The sequence below is a fragment of the Ailuropoda melanoleuca genome, chromosome 2 (assembly GCF_002007445.2).
Source record: "Ailuropoda melanoleuca isolate Jingjing chromosome 2, ASM200744v2, whole genome shotgun sequence".
Classification (NCBI taxonomy): domain Eukaryota; kingdom Metazoa; phylum Chordata; class Mammalia; order Carnivora; family Ursidae; genus Ailuropoda; species Ailuropoda melanoleuca.
The window spans coordinates 181,114,059-181,135,495 of NC_048219.1; the positions used below are offsets into that span (position 1 = coordinate 181,114,059).

General features: G+C 53.8%; 3 protein-coding genes across 11 annotated transcripts; 1 reads left to right on the forward strand and 2 right to left on the reverse strand.

The window, feature by feature from the left end:
• Nucleotides 1-81: 81 nt before the first annotated feature.
• SLC23A3 (solute carrier family 23 member 3) lies at nt 82-7,902 on the reverse strand. Of its 6 annotated transcripts, none has more exons than XM_034655195.1 (13): nt 7,762-7,902; nt 7,247-7,448; nt 6,953-7,110; nt 6,709-6,806; nt 6,424-6,497; nt 5,645-5,826; nt 5,203-5,326; nt 4,934-5,048; nt 3,753-4,006; nt 2,727-2,832; nt 2,254-2,421; nt 941-1,036; nt 82-846 (listed from the first exon to the last, which is right to left on the reverse strand). In XM_034655195.1, exons 2-13 carry the CDS (start codon nt 7,415-7,417, stop codon nt 557-559), a joined length of 1,836 nt encoding a protein of 611 aa, XP_034511086.1. In that variant the 5' UTR covers nt 7,418-7,448; nt 7,762-7,902; the 3' UTR covers nt 82-556. The 6 variants fall into 6 exon arrangements, with proteins under 6 accessions (XP_034511086.1, XP_034511085.1, XP_034511089.1 ...); XM_034655194.1 differs by having other exon boundaries at nt 6,709-6,832; XM_034655198.1 differs by lacking the exon at nt 5,203-5,326 and having other exon boundaries at nt 5,641-5,826; nt 6,709-6,832.
• Nucleotides 7,773-14,672, reverse strand: CNPPD1 (cyclin Pas1/PHO80 domain containing 1). Of its 4 annotated transcripts, none has more exons than XM_034655203.1 (9): nt 14,293-14,672; nt 13,317-13,404; nt 12,755-12,863; nt 12,138-12,219; nt 11,853-11,973; nt 11,637-11,765; nt 11,041-11,102; nt 10,561-10,678; nt 9,805-10,350 (listed from the first exon to the last, which is right to left on the reverse strand). In XM_034655203.1, exons 2-9 carry the CDS (start codon nt 13,383-13,385, stop codon nt 9,805-9,807), a joined length of 1,236 nt encoding a protein of 411 aa, XP_034511094.1. In that variant the 5' UTR covers nt 13,386-13,404; nt 14,293-14,672. The 4 variants fall into 4 exon arrangements, with proteins under 4 accessions (XP_034511095.1, XP_019663132.2, XP_034511094.1 ...); XM_034655202.1 differs by lacking the exon at nt 14,293-14,672 and adding an exon at nt 13,636-13,836; XM_034655204.1 differs by lacking the exons at nt 9,805-10,350; nt 14,293-14,672 and adding an exon at nt 7,773-7,907 and having other exon boundaries at nt 13,317-13,550.
• A 166-nt stretch (nt 14,673-14,838) lies between these two features.
• On the forward strand, nt 14,839-20,474 carry RETREG2 (reticulophagy regulator family member 2). Its single transcript, XM_034655201.1, is given in 10 exon segments — nt 14,839-15,010; nt 15,012-15,251; nt 15,535-15,641; nt 16,444-16,474; nt 16,813-16,948; nt 17,358-17,442; nt 17,755-17,898; nt 18,054-18,148; nt 18,307-18,442; nt 18,708-20,474. Coding segments are annotated over 10 exon segments (1,638 nt in total). The 5' UTR covers nt 14,839-14,975; the 3' UTR covers nt 19,337-20,474.
• The last annotated feature ends 963 nt before the right edge of the window (nt 20,475-21,437 follow it).

Genomic DNA, 21,437 nt, shown 5'->3' on the forward strand with positions numbered 1-21,437 from the left:
CTCTTGTCAAGGCCAGCCTTGGTGCTGCATCTTTCATAAAGCCTTTGTTTGCCACTATCCACAATCAAAATTAATTGTTTCTTCCTTTTTGCTCCCATAGCATTGTTTGAATCTTTATTATAGACTGCCTTTTGCCTTAGATTTTAGTTAGTAATTACACAGGTCTTTTTAAATGGTAGGTGCCTTAAGAGGGAAGGGACCCTGTCTTATCCACATCTGCAGTTCCAGAACCTTGCACATGGGAAGCCTTCAATAAATATTTGTTAAGTGAACGCTGGGGTTTGACCATAGAGAGTTCACATGCAGAATTTCATTCATTCAATCATGGCCCACTAAACCATGGCCCCTGCCTGAAACAGGCCTAATTAAGAGAAGGAAAGGCAACACACCTATTGGGAAATGAGACCCTTAGGTGGGCCCATTTCTCACACACATACACATACACATGCATGTGCACACACATTCTTCCTAAGAGAAATCAGAACCTGGGAGCTGACTCTCCAGCAAGCTGGGAGATAGGGTAAACTAACCAGGACAGGAGCAGGAGTCCTAGTAATCACTGGGACCCAAGTTCGCTGCTAGACTCAGGACACTGCTCCCCAAAGTCAGGCAACAAGTCGGCTGTCTCTCCTGGCTCAGAGGGCCCTCCTTCCTCATTCCCAGGGTCTTCAGGCAGCGGGCAGAGGCAACGAAGGGGTTGAGGGATGTAGGGACGCAAGTTTTGGATGGGGAAAGGAAGCTCATACTCTTTGGCAGCCTTTTCCCTGGACTTCTGAGGCAGCCGAGCCTCTTGGGCAGCGAAAGGAGATGGCAGCCCTTGACCTAAGCCTCGCTCAAGCATTGTACCTGCAAAAAAAAAGTTGGTCAGGCCACTGCCCCACCCAGGGAGTGAGAACATCCTGGCTACTCCCCACTGTGCTGGGGCCTGGCCTCAACTTACCAGGGATGGTGTTCTCTAAGAGGAAGCCCAAGAGTCCTGCCAGGAAGATGGGCTCTGTGAGCAGCGAGCGCAGTAACACATCCAAGAGGCTCCAGCCTACAGAGGGTTGGGGCCAGGCGGGAGAGAAACTCTGATCCTATGTAGGGTCAATGAGTCCTATATTTCTATACCTAAATCTAAATCTTGGGCTAAGGATGGATCTTTCTTAATTGTTATCTCACCTTCCCCCACCTTTGTTCCCCTACTCTCTGTTTCCCCCACCCAGGCCCTTTGCACAAGATCCCAGCCCATCATCCTGTCTTCTGAGTAGCCACATGCCCTCCAGATATGTTTTGGTAGTTCCAGGCTCTGGAAAGTTTGGTGTTAAAAGCCCCAACTGTGGGGTGCCTGGGTGGCTCAGTTGGTTAAGTGGCTGAATCTTGGTTTTGGCTCAGGTTGTGATCTCAGGGTCCTGGGATCAAGCCCGCATCAGGCTCCCTGTTCAGTGGGGAGTCTGCTTGAGGAAATCTCTCTCTTTCTCTCTCTCTCCCTCTGCCCCTCTCCCTGCTAGCACCCTCTCTCTAAAATAAAAAAATAAAAAAATAAAAATAGCCCCAACCTTTCTTCCCACTTCTCACCTTCTATGCTCTCGCCTGGTTTTCTCAGCCTCAGTACTACTGACATTTTGTACCAGATAACTCTGTTTGAGGGGGCCTGTCCTGTGCATGTAAAGCAGCACCCCTCTACCCACTAAATGCCAATAACAATTCCCTATTCTGTTGGTAACAACCAAAAATGTCTCTGGATATTGCTGAATATTCCCTGTTGGGTGCCACTGCTATTAGGTAGGCCGCACTAAAAAGCTAAGGTATTTGCTGCTCCCCGGAAATACCCTATGACTTCCTACTTCTAGGTCGTTGTTTATGATGGCTCCCCCACCGGAAATGAGCTTCCTCTCACTTAAATATGTTCAAATCTTACCATCCTTCAAACCAGCTCAATGTTACTGTCTCCATAAAACTTAACTTGGATCATCTCAAACAGAAACTATCTATCTCACCGCCGAGCACCACAGCTCCTTATCTGAACTGAACCTTTCCTGTTACGTTTGTACATATCTTATTTCTTTTACTGGACTCTAACATCTGGAGGCATCTTTGTATCCCAAGGGGCTAGTCTGGTACTCAATAAATATTTGCTAAACGAATGGATGAACTATTTACACCAAAGCCCAGAAAAGGGCATGGGACTGGAGTCCAGAGAGCCCCAAGCCTCCAGTCCTTGCTTTCCCAGTTCTGTCCAACTCCTCTTCCCATCTCTCCCCCTCCTCCCACCTGTGCTCAGCAGGACCGGGGCTTCCCGAAGCCATCTTGGCAGCAGCAGGGCCATGAAAATGGAGAAGCCCACAATGAAGACATTCCGCCCCGAGTCAATGTCAGCCAGGTGGAAGCTGGAGAATCCGGTAGACAGAACCACGGCCTGGGTCACCCCAAGCACCCCACCTGTCTCGTAGGGAAGTAATCAAGGGGGTTGGGAAGGGCTGTCATAGCAGGGAGGATTGCAGGGTGGGGCACGTGGTGATGGAGACAGACAACGAAAAGGCTCATTTTCTAATTATGCCAGAAGCCCAGGAAAGAGGCCAAGATGTTGGGCTGAGGAAAATGAGGGCAGTGGACACACACAGCTATCCATATGTCAGGGGGGTTGTTCAGAAAGAGAGGGTGCCAGCCACAAGCAACCAGTTGGGCCATCCTTGGGGACGGGGGAGTGTGGGTTCAATACCAGCCCTGCTGATATGTCCACTCACCAAGCACAGGCAGCGGGATGGCGGTGAGGAGCTGGGACAGCCTCGGGGAGAGCCCAAGCCCCACGCAGAGCAGCCCCACCAAGTACACCACTCTCCGAGAGCCAGCCTAGGAGAAGGGAGATGCTAGAAAACACGGCCACCTCCTCGACTCTCCAACAGTTCTGCTGGGCTGGCCCCTTCTCATCATGTGACCCTTCCAAGAAGCACTCTACCTGAAGGCTCCTTCTTTTCTCAACCACTACCCCACGACTACCCTTCTTTGCTTTCTCTTTTTTAAAGATTTTATTTTTAATTTTTACCTGCTTTGTTTTCTTAATAGCACTTAACGCTCTGAAATTATCTTACCTTTTTCCTTTTTTTTATAAGAGACTCTTTTTTTTTTAAGATTTATTTATTCGACAGAGATAGAGACAGCCAGCGAGAGAGGAACACAAGCAGGAGTGGGAGAGGAAGAAGCAGGCTCATAGCAGAGGAGCCTGATGTGGGGCTCGATCCCATAATGCCGGGATCACACCCTGAGCCACTGTGCCACCTGACATTTTTCCTTTTTTTTAAAGATTTTATTTGTTTGTCAGAGAGAGAGTGTGTGTGTACAAGCAGGCACAGTGGCAGGCAGAGGCAGAGGGAGAAGCAGAGTCCCCGCTGAGCAGGGCACCTGATGCAGGACTGGATCCCAGGACCCTGGGACCATAACCTGAGCGGAAGGCAGACACTTAACCAACTGAGTCACCCAGGTGTCGCTATCTTACTCTGTTCCTTGAATTTTCTGCCTCTCCCTTTCTGAAGTGCCCAAGAGAGTAGAGACTATATGACTTGATCTCACCGGACCCCCAGCCCAGGCACTGTGCCTGAGCCATAGAAGGAATAGTGTCTCTCTCACGCTCCTAGCCCCTTATCATCTCTAGGCACCTCCCTAAGTGAGATTGTTGATATGGAGTGCCTGACAGAATGCTGGACACAGTCAGTGTGAGTTTCTTCCCCTCTCCCACACCTCTAGCTCCCCTGCCCCCGCCCCCATCCACATACCTGGAGAAGACTCACGGTGGCCACGTTGGGGAAGCTGGAGGCAGTGCCCATAGGGCTCCCCAACAGCCCGGCCAGCACGCTCCCCAGACCCTCCAGGCTCAGCCCTCGACTGCAGGCATAGGGAGGTGGGGACGGCCATTGCAGCAACCGGCCACACAGGGCGTAACAGCCCAGGGAGCTGGCAGAGGCTGCCAAAGCCATGGAGATGCCTGCAGCCAGAGCCCTGGGTGTCAGCAAGGGCCAGTTCCACTCAGCTGGGGAGGGAGAAAGAGCCACATTGGGGCCAGACTCAAGTCTGGAGGATGCCCCTGCCTCCAAAGTTCTGTGCCACAAGAATCCTCGAGAGCTCATTGTCTTTGAAGATAACTTCTTGGGACAAAACCAACAAACTATCATCCCTTTACCATGGTCTACAAGACTGCAACTCTCACCACACTCTGCTTCACTCCCTTCACTCCAGATACACTGGCCTTCTTTCAGGCCCTTGTACTTGCTGTATGGCTGGCTACCACAGGGCCTTTGCATGTGCTATTCTCCCTACCTAGAATGCTCTTCTCCCTTGCCTTCACCCTGTTAGCCCCTCCTCATCTCTCACATCTCAGCTCAAAGATCACTTCCTCAAGAATACTTTTCTGGATCTCTCTGATAAAGTCTGATTCTCCATTATAAGCTGTCACTATACAATGTACCCTCCCACTGTTACACTTACTACCTGCAATTTTACGTTTACTTGGGTGACTAATTAGTATCTGCATTCCCCAGCAGATATAGCTTCGTGAGTATAGGTACTCTGTCATATTTATCACCATGTCCCCTATCACGTGCCCAGCACAAAGTCAGCACTCAACAGACCTTTATTAAATTGATGAATAAACAACTTTGTACACAATGCCTCAAAAGCAATTTTTATACATAGGTCCCTGACTCAAATGCCTGTAGGGAGGTGGCACCAATGTGTAAATTGGGTAAGGAGTATCAACGGGGAGTGGTGGGCTTGCAGATGTCTCTTAACACTCAAAACACCTGGAATGAGGGCTGCCCCTCAAAATTGGCAACTTCTCTCCCCTGTGTGTTTTGAGAAAACACAGGACTTAACTCAGAAATGAAATTCACTCAATCTTGAGTCCAAAGAAATAGACCCTTTATTTGAGCAGAGTTTGGAAGACGAAGAGCAGACCTACCTGGGTGAGGCAGCCAGACCCATGGCGCCTCGGGGGAGGCAGACAGCTCCGGGGGGTTGACACGCACACCCAGAAGGGCAGAGATGATCCACACACAGGCCACTGGCATCAGCACCTGAGGGGCAAGACTGAGACAGGAAAGGACCCCTCCCCCAGAACCTTCCAAGCCAGGCTCCCAGTGGTAGAAAGAAAACAAAAGGTAGCAGGCTGAGCAAGCATTCTAGGTCAGTCCGTCTCCCCTCAACTGTCCTGCCCAGACCCCAACATACCGAGAGGAGCCGGAAGACAGGAATGGGAGTGTGAGGGGAAGAGTTTGAAGCTGGTCTCCAGGGGCAGGGGGGTAACTGGCAGGAGCCCAGGTGCTGAGAACAGACCACCATGAGCAGGATAAGCCTAGGAGAGAGAAGGAGCTTTAGGAGCAAGAGGAAGCAGGCATCCTGTGGGGGGTAAAGGAGGCAGGAGTGGCAGAATTCCCTAAAAGGGGTCCCAGAGAAGAGAGGAAGGAGAATAACTTGGTGTGGGGGAGAGGGGGCAGCGGGAGCGCAAAGGCAGGGAGACCAAATGAATCCAGCAAAAATCCTGGATTCCAAATCCACAAAGGATCGGCCCTGCTCAGATGGCAGCCGAATTGGGTAGGGTCAGCTGCTCTGCCCTCCCCCAGGCCCACACAGCCCACTGGTCACCACCCCATGCCTCGCAGGACTTACGTACAGCAAGGCCAGTCCCCAGTGAGTAGAGCAGAAGAGGGCCACCTCCCTGTGGGCAGATAGCCCTGCCACCACCAGGCTAGGGGCCAGCACCAGGGGCCCACAGTGGGGGAACAAGTGGCCAGGACCTCCCAACAGTCCCAGAGTGCCCTGCAGCAGCCCAGATACCACCACAGCCCCGGACACCTGGAGGAGCCGAGAAAAGGACAAAGAGGAAGCTTTGTGCTCAATGGAGTTGACCTCAGCCTGGACTTCTTTTTTTCTTTTTCTTTTCTAATTTAAATTCAATTAGCCAATATAGTACAAAATTAGTTTCTGACATCCTGTTCATTGATCCATTAGTTGCATATAACACGCAGTACACATCACATCACGTGCCCTCCTTAATGCCCATCATCCAGTTACCCCATCCCCCCACCCACCTCCCCTTCCTCAATCCTGTTTGTTTCCCAGAGTCAAGTCTCTCCGGGTGTGTCTCCCTCTCTGATTTCTTCACATTCAGTGTTCCCTCCCTTCCACTGTGGTCCTCTGCACTATATCTTATATTCCACATATGAGTGAAACCATATGATGATTGTCTTTCTCTGCTTGACTTATTTCACTTAGCATAATCCCCTCGAGTTCCATCCATGTCGATGTAAATGGCAGGTATTCATCCTTTCTGATGTCAGCCTGGTCTTCTTAATGAATTCCGAATTCCAGGGCGGGGCGGGGGGGCCTTCCCCAGCTCCTCTATCCTGGCATCACCTCCAGCCCTCCTGCTCGCCATCCCCAGGCACTCACCTCTCTGAGAGAAGTGTTCCAGAGTGTCAAGCCATGGCAGCCAGGCCCCCCGCACAGGCGCAGCGCAAGGGAGGCTGGGAAAAGTTGGGGGCGTGGAGAGGAGAGAGGTAAGTGGGACAGAACCCCTTTGTTCTACAGTCCTAGCTGGTGCTTAGCACAGCTCCAAGACCCCACAGCCTAGCAGGTCCCATCACTGCCCACTCTCAATCCTGCACCCACCTATGCCTGGAGGCTCCGATTGGCACCGCACCCCACCCTCACCCCTTGCCCTTGCTCTGTGCTCACAGTTTCCAGGTGTCTGGATGGCCAGAGGTAGCTTCTGGCTGGTCAGCACCAGAGCAGGGACAAGGAACTCTAAGGATGGAGCCTGGACAAGAGGGAGCCTGTAGGAACAGCAGCCCTGGCAGGTCTGGAAACGTGTGGCAGCCAGAAGCACTCCTCAGGCCTCTTCTACACTCACACGACTACACACACACCTACACACACACACCCAGGACCCGCCCCCTTCTCTCCAGGGAATTCCCCTCACCTGCTGCCTATCCAGATTTGCAAGGTGGTAGACACACCGCACGAAAAGAGGCTGGAGGCCAAGAGTTGGGCAGGGGAGTATGAGAGTTCTCCCGGGGGCAGATTTTGAAGCAGGAGCAGGTGGGAGGCACAGAGCAGAGAAGCCAGGACCAAGGTATGCTGCAGGGAGAGGAATGGGAAGGGCAGTCTTCAGAAAAGGGTGGAAATACCTATTTCCAGAGGGTTTCTCATGCCACACCTACTCCCTCCCAAATACCCCTTCATCCAGCACCAACTCCTGCACCTCTGCTCCTACCTGTAGAGCCAGAAGACAGCTGAGGCCCCAGGGAGGAGGCCCACACTGAGAGGTCCAAGGGTGAGAGGGGGGATTTTGGACAACAGGCGGCTGCGGTGGTGGCAGGGGAACCAGGGCATCCTGGGGGCCCGTGGCTTGGAGTTGGATGGGATGGGAGGATGATCGGCTCATGCTGCCCTGCTTTCTTCTTGTCTTGGTTGCCCTGGGCCAGAGTTAAGTAGAGAGTGTAAGAGGTCAGAGTTTGGATGAAGTTAGCCGCCTGGAGTGGGGAGGGAGTAGAGGGGTCAGTGAAGCGGAGCGAAGGGATGAGGGATTTGGGGCAGGACAGGCCCTTTCACCTTTGCCCAGCTCTTGTGCAAATTCCATCACCCATTAACCGGGGAGCCACGTTCTGGACCCCTCCCCCCAAGAATCTCCATCTAGATCCCCTGTTCCATGCTCTGCAAAGCAGGATGAGTGGGGTGGGAAGACTCATAAAATATCCCGGGAAGGTTTTACTGTGTTTCCCTTCTCACCACTAGCATTTGGAAAGATCGCTTTTAGCCCAGTTTTCAACATTTTCGAGGTCCAGCCCCCAGGGCTGCCTGGGAAGGAAGTGCATGGGTAATTATCTGTCCACAGTGCATGGGAACAGCGACCACGACTCCATATGATTTCCTCACTGTAACAGAGAGGAGAAATGAAGGTGATTGATGATACCAAGTATTTCACACATGAAAGCTTGGGCCCAGCTAAACAAGAAGGCAATGTAGTCCACTGCCCACCGCGTAAGTAGGATTACCATGGACGCGGCAGCTACAATGCCAACTGAGACTGCTGCTTTCCTGGCGACTCATGGGCCACAAGCAGCGCCGCCGTTGGTGACCTGCTGTTCCAAAATAATGAGCCGGTTTTTGGCAGAGTGCTGAACAAAGCAAAGTCCGGTTTTAATTTACACCTAGGTACATTCCTGGCAAACAGAGTCTTCTTCAAAATGTGCAAAAACGATTTCATGTTTACGTGTTAAAAAGTTCTGATAAACAGGCTTTTCATACACATGATGTCCAGTGGGTCATTCGAAAGTTGTCTTGGGAATGCTTCATCACAAGGGAGGGGCCTCGATTTTCAGGTTGCTCAGCTAAATGCCCAAGGCATTCTTTCAAAATGTTTGCCTCCAAGAAAACGCCCCATGTTTCCAGAGTGCCCTTTAGTGGGCAGTACTACCCGTCCCAAATACGCTCAGTCCAGGTGCCAGAAAGGTTTTCCTTCTTCCAGTGATAACCCGCCCTGGACTTGTCTTAACACCAACTACCACTGTGTGTCAGACCAGACTCGAAGTCGGGATAGAGAGGTGTCCTTGGAGCTTGCCCAGGACACTTGCCTTGACCTCTCAGGATCCACAAGGATAGTCCCCCCCAGAACTTGTGACAGGCATGATAGAGTCACCGTCTGTGCCCCATAGCACCCAAGTCAAGCAGCACTAGGGACCCCAGGGTGCTGGGAGAAGGGATGAGGGTAAGTTTGAAACGGGAGTCTGTAACCATCAAACAGGGAAGTTATTTTTTTTTTTAAGGTTTATTTTAGAAAGAGCGCACACATATGCTTGAGTAGGGGAGGGCAAAGGGACAGCGTGAGAATCTCAAGCAGATTCCCCACTTAGCATGGAGCCCGACACAGGACTCAATCTCATGAGCCTGAGATCATGACCTGAGCCTAAACCAAGAGTCGAATGCCCAACCCACTCAGCCACCCAGGTGCCCTCAAACAACAGGGAAGTTCTAAAGTGGGGCTCCGGGAGAATGAGTTGCAAGACGACGGACTCAGGTAGTAGAAAGGCTTAGAATCCAGATATTGGGGCGGGGGGGGATTCTTCCAGGGCCACCAAAGAAAGAATGCAGGCCACGCAACTGAAACTGTTTATTGAAACCTCAGTTCTACAAAAGCGTGAAAAACCCAGATACAAAGCGGTGGCCAGAGCGGCCTGTGAAGAGAACACCCAGGAGAAGAACCGGAAGAGAAGGAAGTCCAGGGGCAAGGTATTAAGAAGAGGTTGGAAGACAAAAGGTCAAGGCTGAAGGTCCCAGCAGTCCCTGGCTCCTTCAGGATGCGCGTGGTGAGGGTTTCCCACCTCCCCCCACCTTCCCTCGGCAGATCACATCTTGGCCCTATCCATCCCTGGCTCTCCTGCTTCAGGAACATCATACAGGCCCCCAGTCAATGTCCCCTCTCTCCCTCACCCCACTTTCCCCCTTTCATCCTAGGGACCTCAAAAGCAAAAGTCTAGAACCCAGGGAGGTAGAGAGATGAGGCTTCTCCTCTGGCTGGCTGTCACACGGCCCTGGTCACCAAGCTGAAGCTTCCCCTGGTACCATCACTGCCATGGCCAAGCAGCCAGCCACTGAGGTCTAGGAGAGTGAGTGCCCTTCAGTCTTCTGCCCCACAACCCCTTAAGCTCCATCACCTAGGAGGACAGGGACCAGCCAAGGACCCAGAGAGGTAGAGAGGATCTAAATCAAGCTTTGCCCCTCCAGGTTCTCAGGGACTCCCAGATCCTCTTAATGGATTCCTTGGAGGCCTGCCTAGCCTGGGAAAATGAAAGACTTGAGACGGGCTAGCTCCATGACACTGAAAAGGGAACACTGCTGGGGCTGGGGTAGCAGGGGGGGCATTGGGCTCCAGGGCCAGGGTGGAGCCAGGCCATGGGAGTGGAATCCAGGTTTGGGGGGCCCAGTGAGGACTGTATGGTTGGAGTGGTAGCAGGCGTGACAGCTTGGGGAGTCTCTCTGGAGCTTCTGGCAAAGAGGACAGTTCTGGAGAAGAGTGGGAGGGGCAGGAGGGTCTGGGGGAGGCAATGGTGGAGGAGTCAGTGAGGCCAGGAGACTGCCCCAGAGTGAACGCAGCCCTGTGTCGCCTTCTAGGCCACTAGAGACATTAACAGGACATGGCAGGTACTGTGGCACGGAAGAAGGTATGCAGGGTTCCAAAAGGCACCTAGAGGCCAGTCCGAGGTCTGGCGGTCCTGGTGAGGGGCTGCAGGACAGCCCTAAGGACTGGTGAATTACGGCCACTGAGGCCACCACCAGGGCCACACTGCTCACATATGCCATAGCTAACAGGCAGGACAGCTGCGGGAGAGAAGGTAAGAAGAGTCAGTGTCCAAACACCCTTCCCCCAAAACCTGCTTCTGTCTTTAACACACCCATCCTGTCTGCTCAAGTCAGAGCTCTCTGTCACCATCGACTCTCACACCCCATCTCCTGAGGCCGTCAGCATTTGCTCAGCCCACCCTACACACCAGCCCACTCCCGGCCCCTCTCCTTCGCAACCCTCCTCACCTTTGCCAGGCGCTGGCAGAGGGAGCCCAGGGCCAACTGCCAGGCCGGCTGCTCCAGCAGCACACACAGGTCTGTGTAGGTGTACCAGCCCCGCCGCCGTCCCTGCTGCTCAGCCACACTGTTGGCAGGGGAGAAAGACAGAGGACCTCTACGACTCTCCTACGGCTGGCCCAGTGGCAGCCTCACTCCCCTGGGGACCCACCAGGACACACCAGGTAACTTGTTACACGTAGAGATTCCCAAGCTACCTGTTGACCCAGGAGCTGAGGATGAGCCCGAGATCTGTATTTTAAATAAGTCCCTCCCACCCTCCATGTTGATCACCAAGAGGGCTGACAGGCTTAGGAACCAGTACCTCGGACAGTTCCCTTTTCTGCTCTCCTCCCTCCCCCCAATTACACAGACCCTCCTCTCTACTTCTTACGATTTAGATCTAACCCCCCAAATCCCTTTACCCCTCTCCCCAACTCTAGAACCTACCTGCTCTCCAGCCAGCTCAGCACCTCAAAGATCTCCCGAGGGTCAGTGTAGAGACGCCAGTCCTACGGGCGGGAAGACAAGGGCACAGAGCAGGCTCAGATACCAGCCATAATCACTTAACAACCAGGACCACAGCACCACCTACAAGTCCAGCTCCGGCAGAAGCTGACTTGGCACCTCCGACGTGCCACATACTGTCCCAAGAGCTTTTACACATTAACTCACTTGACACCACGTTATCTGGTTTCATAGTACACCCTCCGTTAAGGGCAAAGAGAGAAAATAATCCTAAGAATGGTCCACGCACATACGGAGCTCAGAGTCATAAGGCAGAGAAAGTCGGGATGCAAATAATCAGAAGCCCGTGAGATAAGCACTGACTCAGAGTGTAATGTGTAGGGCCTGAAGGAATTGAGGAGCGGGGGGGTGGGGGNAAGGAGGGCTGGGAAGGGAAGCCACTAATAAGGAAAGACACAAGGGGAAGAGGCAAAAAGAGAAACAAAGAAACTACAGAACACTGGCAGAGAAGAGCAGAGGAGGAAAGGAACATAACGAGGGCTCAGAGAACCTCAGTGAGAGACAGAACAGCTACCCACCATGGCACTCAGGAAGCCCCGCTCCAGGGCATTGAGAGTGGGCACGGCCATGCCCCCTGCAGCTCCCCATTCATCGTTGAAGACCTCCTCCTCCTCCCCTTCATCGTAGAGGTACTTACTGGCCACCATCTGCGGAGGAGCCAGGAGTGGTGTCAGAACAGCTGGCACCCAGCTCCTGGCTCACCAGGGAGAGATGAAGGGGAGGGAGCGTCCTACCATGGAGATCAGGAACAAGTCAGAGGATGACACATGCTGTAGGTAGTCTGGGTTTCGATGCCGGAGCCGCTCGATGTACACCAGAGCAAGCATCATAGCACACGGGGAGATGCATGCCTCCCTGCGGGGTGGAAAGCATCACTAATTAACCCCAAGGGTCTTTCTGCTCTTACTACTCTTATGATGCTCATCCCTGTGTCCTTACATCTTCTCTTTAGAGATAACCATCGCCCTTTCTCTAGGGCCCAAACACGCTCATCCTGTCCCACTCAATTCCAGGCTCACCGGGACACGTGAGCTACATATTTCTTCTGGAGTCGGCGAATAGGGCTGGGGGCTGCCTTCTGGAGCAGTTCCACGGCAATGTCTGCAGGAGGCAAAAGGAAGGCAGAGTAGGCAAACAACTCCTCCCTCACCACCCCGCCCCCATGCACACCTAGTTCCCACTGCTATCAGCAGAAAATTCAGATCTGTATTATCTGAGGCCTTAGGGACAGGACCATAGTAACAAAACAGATCAAATTCTCCCATGTTGAGAAAAAAAAGCCCATTCCACATTTGAATTTCAGCTCCTTCCAGCAGGGAAGGCTTATTTCCGAGTCACCTGAAATTACCTAGATTCATCTTTTGCCCTGCTCATCTGAGAAATAAACACACCTTATGAATTTGGGATACGTATACGTCTCTCATACACAAATCAAGAGTGATACAAATTCATAACACAGCAATGTTTTCTACTCATCTGGACTGAAAAAATGTAAAATGGAAACCAGGTCCTTATACCAGGTACCAATAAGTTAGCTATGACCAGACAGTGTAGCTCGTGGTGTACACACCTCATTTTGGTGACTGCTAACAACCCCATCTTCATGCTTCTCACTGTCCAATCACACAACACTAACCTGCCACGGGGCTGGAGAGTTCCTCCAAGCTGCAGTCAGCTTCCCAGTCCCAGCCATAGTAGAGTCTCCTTCGGATCCGAGCACTCAGTTTCTGGTGTCCGGGAAGGAACTGAAACCGCAGGTGGTGGAGGGTGAAGGGCAGGCAAGGCAACGGTGGACATCCTAGCTCCAGGGTGGAAGTGCGGTGCGGGGCACCAGGCTCACCTCACTGCTAGTGGGGCCCATGCCCCATTCCGCCCCGTTCTTCGGATTATGTGCCAATGGCAGCCTATCTACGGTGGGGGTGGAGGGACCGGAATCCTCCGCCCCTAACTGCTCCCCAGGAGAGTTCCTCCGAGAAGGCCCCGGGTTGGCTAACCCTACCTCCATTCCTCTGTCGCGCGGCTCTCCCTCAGGGCCCAAGGAGCCAGGGCCTCGAGTAAGCAAGGCTCGAGCGGCTGCCGCCCGGCTTCCGCACAGAGCCATCAGGCGAACTGGCGGCCCGGCTCGGGTCCCCAAGGGAGCACCCGGGGTCCCGGCTCAAGCACCGGGAAGCCGCGGAAGGGGCGGGCCGCGCTCTCACCGTGAAGTCCTGGAAGCCGGTGAGGGAGAAGGTGCCTTCTTCGTCCAGCAGGAGCCCGGCCAGGTCCATCGCGCCGCCACTCGCCGCCCTGCGAACGTGGAAGGGAACGCGTGGTAAGGGAGCCGCGGAGCCCTCCCGTGCCCGCCGTCCTCCCCAGCGCAGAACGCCGCCTTGGCCGCAGCCCCCCGTCCTCGCGCCGATGGCGACAGGCGGGGCCAGGCTGGCGGGCGCCTCTTCCTGTTCCGCCCCCGGGCGGGGCTCCGGGCTCCGAGATCCGGGCTCCGGGGGCGGACAGAGGGTCGCGGGGAGCTCCCCTCACCTAGTGTAGAGAAGACCCAGCTGCCAGGCGCATGCAGCGAGTCTGCCCCGCCGCGCGTCCGCCCCGCGTTTATTAGCCGCGGGGGTGTCGCCAGCGAGTCAGCGCCCGGCACTTCCTGCCACCCGCTGGGCCCAGCCGCCAGCCCCGACCAACACCGAGGAGCCGGGCTCGCCTTCCTCCTGGTTGCCCCGAGCCCGGGCGAGTCCCAGACCTAAGCCCCAGCGTGTCCTCGTCTGGGTAATGGGGACAATTCCCAGAGGACCACGCCACACTGAGGATGCACGAGCCCGGCAGACCTTTTCGTACCAATATAGATAATAAATGGCAGTAAAACCAAGATGCAGGACAAGTGGCTGCCAAATTTTTTGAAAAGATACGCGCACAGAACAACGTACATATACAAAACATGGGAAAGAATACAGAAAAAACTTAACAGTGGGTGCACTGTGGTCAAGGTGGCTGGGAACTTTTTGCTGCATACCTTCCTTTCAGTAGTTTGAATTCTAAACCCAATTACGTATTTTGTGCGTTTAATGCAGAAATTAAATGATCACAAAGGGCCATAATCAGCCTGGTACGTTGTAAGCCTCCATAAATGGTATTAATATGCCCCCCCAAATAAACAACATCTAAACAGGGTTCTATTTTTAAACTCACCCCGCAACCCCTATCTGCTGTTTGAGCAAGGGATTGCAAAGAGTTCCGATACGTGCTGGCAGTAAAGTTTACGAAGGGGATGAGAAGGAAACAACTTTTCTAACTAGGTGAAGCTGTTTCTGAGTCGGTCGAGTCACGCGCTGGTGTTTGTTTATTCGCTGAGGGGAGGAATCTGGGAGGACCAGTAAGTCATGGGCTGAGTAATGACACGGCCTCCGCCCTTCCCGAGCAGAAGCTGATCCTACCCGGGACCCTGGGCATTTGGAAGTCCACTCCCTGGCCCTTCGGTCTGCATCACACCGCGAGTACCGACTCCCTAGCTACCCTAACTACATAGGGAGAAAAAAACGGGCTGGAGTGCGGAAACGCGGAGAAACAGTCCTTCGGTCCCGCGTAGCAAAACAGCGTACCAACCGGACCGGGGATCACGATTCCAGCAGCCACAACAAGAAACTGCGCAAAAGCAGCGTTGCTGGTAGCCGCCTGCGCGCAGGCGCGGGCCGTCCTATCCCGGCGGTTAGGGTGCGTCACGTGACCGGCTCGCCGTTCCGCCGTCACGTGACGGGGCTCCGCGGCCTTCGCTGCGCTCTCCGCGGCGTGCGCCCCCTTCCGCCTGACGCGCCCCGGCGGCGGCCGCGCAGCCCTGGCTCCTCGCGGGCTCGGGCGGCGGCTGCGACGGGGCTATGGCGAGCGGCGGTGGCGGTGGTAACACCGGCGCGGGGGGGCCCGGGGCTGGGCCTGAGCCTTGGACTGGGTCTCAGCCTAGGCATGGGGGAGGCCACCGGCGAGGCGGAGGAGGAGGCGGCGGCCACGGCCGAGGCGGTGGGACGCCTGGCCACGACACTGTGGCTGCGGCTCCGCGGCTGGGAGGCGGTGCTGGCGGCAGCGCAGCGGCTGCTGGTGTGGGAGAGACCTCTGCACAGCCTGGTCACGGCGGCCGCGCTCAACGGCCTCTTCTGGTAACGGCCGCGGTGGAGGAGGGGGCGGGGCCGGGCAGCGCGGGCGAGCGGGGGCGGGAGGGGCCGGGAGCACCATTCCCGTTCCCGGGGTTGACACTTGCCCCGGGGAATGACCCCCTTTCCCCCGGCTGTTGTCCGTCGGGGTTACCCCATTTCTTTATCTCGGGTCTCGAGTTAGGCCTGGAGGTTCCCGTGCCCCCATCAGTGGGCGCTTTTTCGCCTTTCGCGATGGATGCAGGAGCCTCTCACCCACTCACCGCCGAGGTGCCTATTTCTCCCTAAGGTTGCTGTCTTCGTCGTCCCTCCGGCCCTTCTTCCTACTCAGCGTCTCACTTTTGGCCTATTTTCTGCTGGATCTCTGGCAGCCTCGCTTCTTCCCTGACATTTCAGGTGAGCGTTAACTTCATTCACCAAGCCCCTTTGTGCACTTGCTTTGTGCCTGACCCCGCTGGGTGGGTTGAGAGGGGAGAGAAATGTACAGCAGGCAGCCAGTTCCCAGGCACCACCACTTACCCAGGTAGGAAATGGAGAGGTAGGAAATGAAGAATTGCCCTCTTCTCAAAATCAGTTACGTGAGCGTGGTAGTTAAGAATGTGGGCTCTACAGCCACGCTGCCTGGGTTCCGTTCCTTGCTCTGCCATTTGCCATGCCTGTGACCTTGTAAGGCTATTCAATTTCTGTTGGTCTCAGTTTTCTCTTTTATGAAACAAGGATGATAAAATTGACTTAGGAAGGCGGTGAAGACTGAATGAGTTAATACATGTTATGTTTATGGTAGGATTTCACATATCGCAAGAATCGTAGGAGTATTAGGTCCTATTTTGTTGTTATCCATTTATCTACTAAATTGGTGTTTTGGAGCAATTAGATGTCAGGTTGTGTGAGCTGCTTGGGATGTAAACACGAATAAAATATGTTTGAAAAGAGTGAAGTTTGGAGCATTTGGCTGGCTCAGTTGGTAGTGTGTGACTCTTGATCTTGGGGTTGTAATAATAGCATCTTTAAAGAGAAGAAAAGAGCGAAGTTTAAAGAAGGAGACAAATATAAATACAAACAACTGTAAGAGCGTAATTCTTTCTGTAATTGGCATCTGAAGAAAGTGCTCTGGGAATGCAGAGGGGGGCAACTATTCCTGCCCCAGGGAGAGTCTCCCAGAGCCCTACCACTCAACTTGTTCCCCTCCTCTCTTTAGCATCATCTCCAGAGGAACCACATTCTGACAGGTGAGTGCAGGCCACCTCTTGAAGACAAATACCCGAACCCTTTCTTGCTTTGGTGCCATTATCACCACAGTGCATGGCAGCTTCTGCAGGCACAGACCCCAGAATAGCAAATGGACTGGCAACAAGTTTGGTCCTGGATTCCTTTTAGATGCCTGCTCCTTTGGGGGCAGAGGGTTGGAAACTCTGGGCTTTGCTTCCCCAAGATCAGGACACCTCCCTTTGGGAGGTGGGGTTGTCCACTTGTTTAGAGTACAGATCTCATTGGCATTCTCAGAGGGATTTGAGTGCCTGGGAAGCTGGTGTCTGAGGCCTCCAGGGGTCATGTCATGTCTCCCCAGTGAGGGTGCGGGGTCAGGCGCCCGGCCGCACCTGCTGAGTGTGCCCGAGTTGTGCAGATACCTGGCTGAGAGCTGGCTCACCTTCCAGATTCATCTGCAGGAGCTGCTGCAGTACAAGAGGCAGAATCCAGCTCAGGTAAGCTCCACGTCATAAAACAGTTTCCTGCACTGTGGGGAAATAGAGGGGGGTGGGAGGCGGGGAGGAGTAACGTGAAATCCCTGGCTGGACACTGAAGGAAGAGGGCTGGGGTGCCTTTCTGAGGCAGCATTCACAGGTAGTAGCTTGGTACAGGAGTAGTCTCATTTCAGGGAGCACGCGTTTGATGTTCTTATACTGCTTTTGGTCAAGGCAGATCAATGTGAATGATAGGCGTTTGGTGATGTCTAGTGTAAACTTCTTGAATTTGTTGGTCTCGGGCATCCTCTTGACTAGACTGGATTACCGCATCCCTAGAAGGCATACCCCTCCCTCTGTCAGCTGAGCAGTTTCTTCCCCCAATGAATGGGGGGCGTATACCTTTTAGACCCTCTGCTCTTCTCTGCAGTTCTGTGCTCGAGTGTGTTCTGGCTGTGCTGTGCTGGCGGTGCTGGGACACTATGTTCCAGGGATTATGATTTCCTACATTGTCTGTGAGTAGGGTTTAACCCCTGCCTTTCTTGAAGCCCTTTTCTTCTCTTTTACTGGACTGAATCAAAGGGACTGACTGTAAGGGAGGACGGTGCTCTCTCTCTGTTTGGTTATCCATTTACAGAGGACTCCAGGGGGTGCTGGCGTGTTAGTAATAGTGCAAGAGTCATTTGGGGAAGAGAGTAGTAGATGTGGAGGGAGGAGGTTGGTACAGCCTCCTGAAAGCCTTCAGCCTTTTCTGTTTAGGGACCAGTTAAATGGGGGCCCTTAGGAAATAGGCGTAGGAAGCTCTGAGTGAAGTCTCTAACCCCTAGTGCTGAGTATCCTGCTGTGGCCGCTGGTGGTTTATCATGAGCTGATCCAGAGGATGTATACTCGCTTGGAACCCCTGCTCATGCAGCTGGACTACAGCATGAAGGCGGAAGCTGACGCCCTGCATCACAAACACGACAAGAAGAGTAAGGGGCTCCCCTACCCAACAGGGGTCCTGCAAAGGGGGCATTGGTTTATGACTCATGATGTGCCCTGGAACTTACTTTCCACTTCCTTGGCCCTGTTTGTCCCCCACAACTGTCTCTGCTTGGTCACTGACGTGCTGTTCTTATTTCTCTAGAGCGGCAGGGGAAGAACGCACCCCCCGGAGGTGATGAGCCGCTGGCAGAGACAGAGAGTGAAAGTGAAGCGGAACTGGCCGGCTTCTCCCCGGTGGTGAGGTCCAGGGGAGATGGGATGTGAAGTCGAAGGCTGGGGGAGCGGCTGCTTCAGGGCAGCCACCTCTCGGGGGTGGGAGTCAGTAGAGGGGGATGCTTTTAAAAAATTGGTTCTCTTATTTTCTCACCTGTTGTGTTATCCGGGTTCTCCTGCAGGTGGATGTGAAGAAAACGGCATTGGCTTTGGCCATTACCGACTCAGAGCTGTCAGACGAAGAGGCTTCTATCTTGGAGAGCGGTGGTTTCTCTGTATCCCGGGCCACAACTCCACAGCTAACTGATGTCTCCGAGGGTATGAGAAGCCTTTTCCTTTGCCCTTCCAATCTTCCTGTTCCTTGTTGTGGATGTTGGCTGTGCTTTCTGGCTGTCGCCCCCATAAATGGGTTTTCTGGAAATTGATCCTCTAATTCGACTTCGGGTTCCTGAAAGACCTTAACATCTAAGGTCTGGTCCAGTATTCCGTATCCTGAGTTCTCATCCTTGAACTGATTGCCTGTTGGGATGGTTCAGAACAGCAGGCCCCTCCACCCATTCCTGTCTCTTTGTTTCCTGCACAGATTTGGACCAGCAGAGCCTGCCAAGTGAGCCAGAGGAGGCCCTGAGCCGGGAGCTGGGGGAGGGAGAGGAGACCGAGCCGGCCCCTCCTGAAGACCTGCTGGGGCCCCCTCAGGCCCTCTCAAGGCAAGACCTGGACTCGGAAGAGGAGGAGGAAGATGTGGAAGCCAAGGAAACCTTGCTTCGGCTCTCGTCCCCCCTTCACTTTGTGAACACGCACTTCAATGGGGCGGGCTCTCCCACAGATGGAGTGAAGCTCTCCCCTGGAGGACCAGTGGAGACACTGAGCCCGGAGGCAGTGAGTGGTGGTGACATCACCACTCCACTGAGCACCCTGTCACCCCTACTTTGCCTTGCTGAAAGTGACCCGGTCCCCTCCCCCTCAGTGCTCCCACCTCTTCCCCAGGACTTGCCGCAGCCCCTGCCTGCCCCTGAGGAAGAAGAGGCGCTCACCACTGAGGACTTCGAATTGCTGGATCAGGGGGAGCTGGAACAGCTGAATGCTGAGCTGGGGCTGGGGCCAGAGACATCCTCAGAGCCCCCCGATGCTCCACCCCCTCCATCCCTAGGGCCCGACACCCTGTCTCTGGTACAGTCAGACCAAGAGGCTCAGGCTGTGGCAGAGCCATGAGCCATGGGGGAAGGAGTTGCAGGCACAGTAGGGTTTCCTGGCTAGGGGCATCACTGTTTCCTCTCCCCTGCTCTGGGAAGAGGTCATGCGTGGGGGAAGCTGGCTGTCAGATGGTAGCCAGTCCACCCTCTGTCTGCCTGCCTGCCTGCCTGCCTGCCTGCCTGCTGTCCCAGGCCTGGTTCAGTGCCTGTGCCTGGGATTGGTTTTAAGTTTGTAAATAATTTTACACTTGGGTTAGTGGATGTGAACAGGGCTAGGGAAGTCCTTCCCACAGCCTGCACTTGCCTCCCTGCCTCATCTCTTCTCATTCCACTATGCCTCAAGCCCTGGTGGTCTGGCCCTTTCTTTTTTCCTCCTATCCTCAGGGACCTGTGCTGCTCTGTCCTTGTGTCCCACTGGTGGTTTAGTTTGGGCACTTTATTATTCTTCTCTCCTGTCCCATGTTTCCCTCCGCTCTATTTCCTGGCTGTGTCCTGTCCTAAGCAGCTCAGTCCCCACTCTTCGCCAGCTCCTTCCCAGCCGGCTGTGGCTAAGCTTTCGGGAGGCTCCTGTCTGGGTGGTACAGACTAAACCCCGGGGTGGCGGGTCAGGCCAGTGGTGATGCGCTTAGGTCACTCTAGCCCACATAAGCTCCACTGCACCGTTGCCCTGGTTCCGCCCAGCCTTTCCTGATAAGGGAGGAGAGCAGGAGTCCCGCAGCACGTGTACCAGCACTGCGTGAGTGTGCAGGAGCTCTGTCCTGTGGGGATGAAGGGCTTTCTATCCTAGGAAGGAATAAAGAGACTGCTGTCTGCGGGCCACAGATGGTCCCGGTGTGGTGGGACCCCCTGTCAGGGTCAGGAAGTGGACAGTAACATCTGTGCAGGTGTTGACTGGAAAAATAAAGTGTTGATTGGCTAGAACTGCTGCTGCCTGCCTCACTGCGAGCTGCCTTCCACACTGCTCTGCTCCCTCCTCACTCCTCACCCTCCTGTCCCCAGTCTTTCTTGCTCCTGGCTATTCATTTACCTTGGTGCAAGACAAGGCCAGAAGCAAGTGTTACCCTAACAGCCCTAACTTGCCCCTGGTCATCTTCCCTGACAGTGTGATATGTTTAGTGAGATTTAGCATGTCTGAATAAAATGTATGCAGGAGGAAATGGCCTTGTCTTCCCAATCCGTAGAAATTGAGGATCATAACAATTGTTGACTGTGTTGCCTACAACTTTAATGTCTTCAGAAGTCCCTACCCATCCACATGTTGCCAGTTAGCTCACTCAGCCGTGATTTATCTATCCTGGGAACCCAAACAAGTAGGACTTAATGTCCATGTCAAAACTGATTTGAGGCCAAGGTACACTAAAGAAATAGTATCTAACACTAATTGAAGGCATGATGTGTGCTCAGCACTCTTCTGGTTTTTGTTGGTGGGTTTTGTTTTTTTTTCAGATTCTGTTTAAGAGTGTGCACGGGTGGGGGGAGCAGAGGGAGGGGAAAGAATCTCAGGCTGACTGCACTGAGTCTGGAGCTCCTTCTCACGACCCTGAGATCGTGACCTGAGCCAAAACCAAGAGCTGGACGCTTAACCAACTGAGCCGCCCAGGCGCCCCAGTGATTTATATCTATGAACTCTTGTTTTTGCCTTATAATCCCGAGATACATACTGTTAGTAACTCCATTTTAAGATGAGTTAACTTTCCTGAAGGCCACAGTCCTAGTAAATGATGGAGTCGGGATCCAAACCTAAGCAGTTTGGCCCCAGCAATCGCACTGGAACAGGAAGCCCCTGAACATTGAAAGGGCACAAATGGAAAGATGCTCAAGGACATGGGAACCATAGAGAACCCATCTAATATCTCAGTTCCGTAGAGTGGACTCGTGGCAGTCCTCGCTTTCTGGGGGGAAGAACGACATTAGAGAAAGCCCTGACCTGAGCAGAGGGCCTCTTCATGAGTTCACATTCTCTACCTCCAGCTGGAGGGACCGTATTGCAATGCCACCTGACTTTGGCGGTTAACTCTTATGCCATGTCTCTCCTAAGTGTGTGGGAATATTTTCTTACTTATTTCACCTTTGCCTGAGAGACCATATGTTAGAGTTGATTGAGGCCCTGTCCTCTACCT